The sequence below is a fragment of the Pteronotus mesoamericanus genome, unplaced genomic scaffold, assembly GCF_021234165.1.
Source record: "Pteronotus mesoamericanus isolate MK-2021 breed Mesoamerican mustached bat unplaced genomic scaffold, CSHL_Meso_final scaffold_83, whole genome shotgun sequence".
NCBI lineage: Eukaryota > Metazoa > Chordata > Mammalia > Chiroptera > Mormoopidae > Pteronotus > Pteronotus mesoamericanus.
Window position 1 is genome coordinate 3,455,014 of NW_026555328.1, and position 2,585 is coordinate 3,457,598.

At 38.6% G+C, this 2,585-nt stretch overlaps 1 protein-coding gene across 1 annotated transcript; it reads right to left on the reverse strand.

Moving 5' to 3' along the window:
• Positions 1-1,369: 1,369 nt before the first annotated feature.
• LOC129062733 (olfactory receptor 8K3-like) lies at positions 1,370-2,311 on the reverse strand. Its single transcript, XM_054563765.1, has one exon. The coding sequence runs from the start codon at positions 2,309-2,311 to the stop codon at positions 1,370-1,372; it is 942 nt and encodes a 313-aa protein (XP_054419740.1).
• Positions 2,312-2,585: the final 274 nt, after the last annotated feature.

A 2,585-nucleotide genomic window follows, 5' to 3' on the forward strand; every position in this document is an offset into this window, starting at 1 on the left:
TATCTGAAAAAATAGTGAAAGAAAAATTCCCTAATTTGGTGAAGGAAATAGACTTGCAAGTCCAGGAAGTGCAGAGAATCCCAATTATGATGGATGCAAAGAAGCCCACTCCAAGACATATCATTATTAAAAGGCCAAAGGTTAAAGATAAAGAAAAACTCATAAACGCGAGAGAAAAGAAGTTAGTTATCAGATAGCTGACAAATAGGAAGGGGAAGGGAGGGGGTGGGTGAAGAGATGAGGGCATTAAGAAGTACAAATAGGTAGTACAGAATAACCATGGGCATGTAAAGTAAAGTATAGGAAATGGAGCACCCAAGGGACTTATACACATGACCCATGGACATGAACAATGATGGGGGATCTCCTGAGGGAGTGGGGGCGGGTGCTGGGTGGAGGGGGCAAAGGGGAAAAGTCAGAGCAACTGTAATAGCATCATTAATAAAATATAATTTAAAAATTGAGAAATATCAGCTTGAAAAAAGAGAATCAACACAATTAATTTTCATAGGATAGTTCTCTTACCCAAGGATACTAAAAGTAACTTTTAAACATGGATAGTTAACTTTTTTCAAAGAGATAAGGACATACTACAGTCTTGAAAACCCAACAGCAAGTTATTAAGCAAGAACAACTAGTTGAGAGGAAAACAGTACAAACCTAGGAGCTTCTATGTGGTCTCAGAAATTTTTTTTAATTTAAATATCCTCTGATATCAACAAAGTAGACCAATTAAGATAGAACTAGGTCCCAATCAGAATGTATGGACTGGTGAATTACAAAGAATATTCAGTTAATAGAGTCAAATATGGATAAGGTGGGATCCCAATGTTCGGAAAGTGTATTTAAGCAAAGTAATATGATTGAGAACTTCAAATCATCAGGTATTACAGACACAACCTTTAGTAAGTACAACTCTGAAGCATACCAGGGAGTAGAACAAAGGCTAAAATCAAAGGAAAGAAAAGGCGTACACACACACACACACACACACACACACACCACGCACACACACACACTCACACACACACATTCACACTCATTTATGCTGTGATTTTATTCTGATAGATGAGAGAAGCAACAGGAATCTTGACGGCTCTTTTCTATGTCCACCGAACACAATCTGCTATACTATAACACTTATGTAATTTAAGTATATAATTTATCTTTCCCCTCAAGCAAGGCAGATATTTTTACTGTTTTGTTCTTTAACCTATTTACAGGGATTAGAAGTGCCTAGCATCTACAAGACAATCGATAAATATATGTCGACTCATTTGTGTTTGCTATTTCTTTGGGAGGCACATACAGCAAACTTTCAAGTCCATAATCTAGGAATCATTTATAGGAATCATATTGTATGCAAACCTTAAGAAAAAGTATTACATAGATTTCTCCACACCCTTTGTAGTGCACATTTTACATCTTTGTTCCTCAAGCTGTAGATCAAGGGATTCAACATGGGGATCACTAGGGTGTAAAATATGGAAGCCATTTTATCACTGTCAAAGGAATGACTGGACTCAGGTTGTACATACATAAATATCAAAGTCCCATAGAATACTATGACCACCGTCAGGTGCGATCCACAGGTAGAAAAAGCCTTGTGCCGGCCTTCAGCAGAGTTCATCCTGAGAATGGATTCCAGAATGAGGAGGTAAGACACAAGAACTATCAGAAGGGAGGAGATCAAATCAAAACCTGCTAAAATCAGAATAATCATTTCAATTTCATGCGTATTTGAGCAGAGCAAAGATAACAAGGGGAGGCTGTCACAGTAGAAATGTCGGACAACATTGTAGCCACAGAAAGATAAATTAAAAATCTTTACGGTGATTAAAAGAGCAACAAATGTGCTGTAGAGATAGGGGACAGCCACCAGCAGCTGACACAGCCTTTGTGACATGATGACTGGGTAGAGCAGAGGTTTACAGATGGCCACATAGCGGTCATAGGCCATTGCAGACAGGATGAAGATCTCACTGACAATGAACACAAGAAAGCAAGCTAGCTGGATAGCACAGAAATAATAGGAGATTGTATTTTGATCCACAACAAAATTTACTAACATTTTAGGTCCTACAGTTGTTGAATAACCAAGATCAGTGAGCGCCAGGTGTCTGAGAAAGAAATACATGGGTGTATGGAGCCTCGAATCCACCTTGGTGAGGATGATCATGCCCAAATTGCCCACCACTGAAATCACGTAGATGATGAAGAAGAGCCCAAATAATGGAGCCTGCAACTCAGGGCGGTCTGTGACCCCCGTGAGAATGAATTCACTTAGCACAGTTAAATTTTGTGTTTCCATGCAGGTTTTTCAGGAAACTTATTCTGTGAAGAGACATCAACATCGTCAATAGATTTCAGGTCTCATACCTGGCAGATGCTTAGTATGCAAAGCTAGTATAAATAAGATACACCCAAACTTTCTAATTTAGAATACATGAAAATAAGCTTATGTCCCACAAAGATAACACTCATAAATAGAGCTGGAAACAGATAGCCAGGGGTTCTCAACCGGAGGTGATTTTACTAAGCAATGAGCATTAATCAATGTCTAGAAGATATTGCGGTCATCACAA

Excerpts from the sequence above, each read along its gene's own strand:
- LOC129062733 (XM_054563765.1), bottom strand. The coding sequence starts at position 2,311 with ATGGAAACACAAAATTTAACTGTGCTAAGTGAATTCATTCTCACGGGG.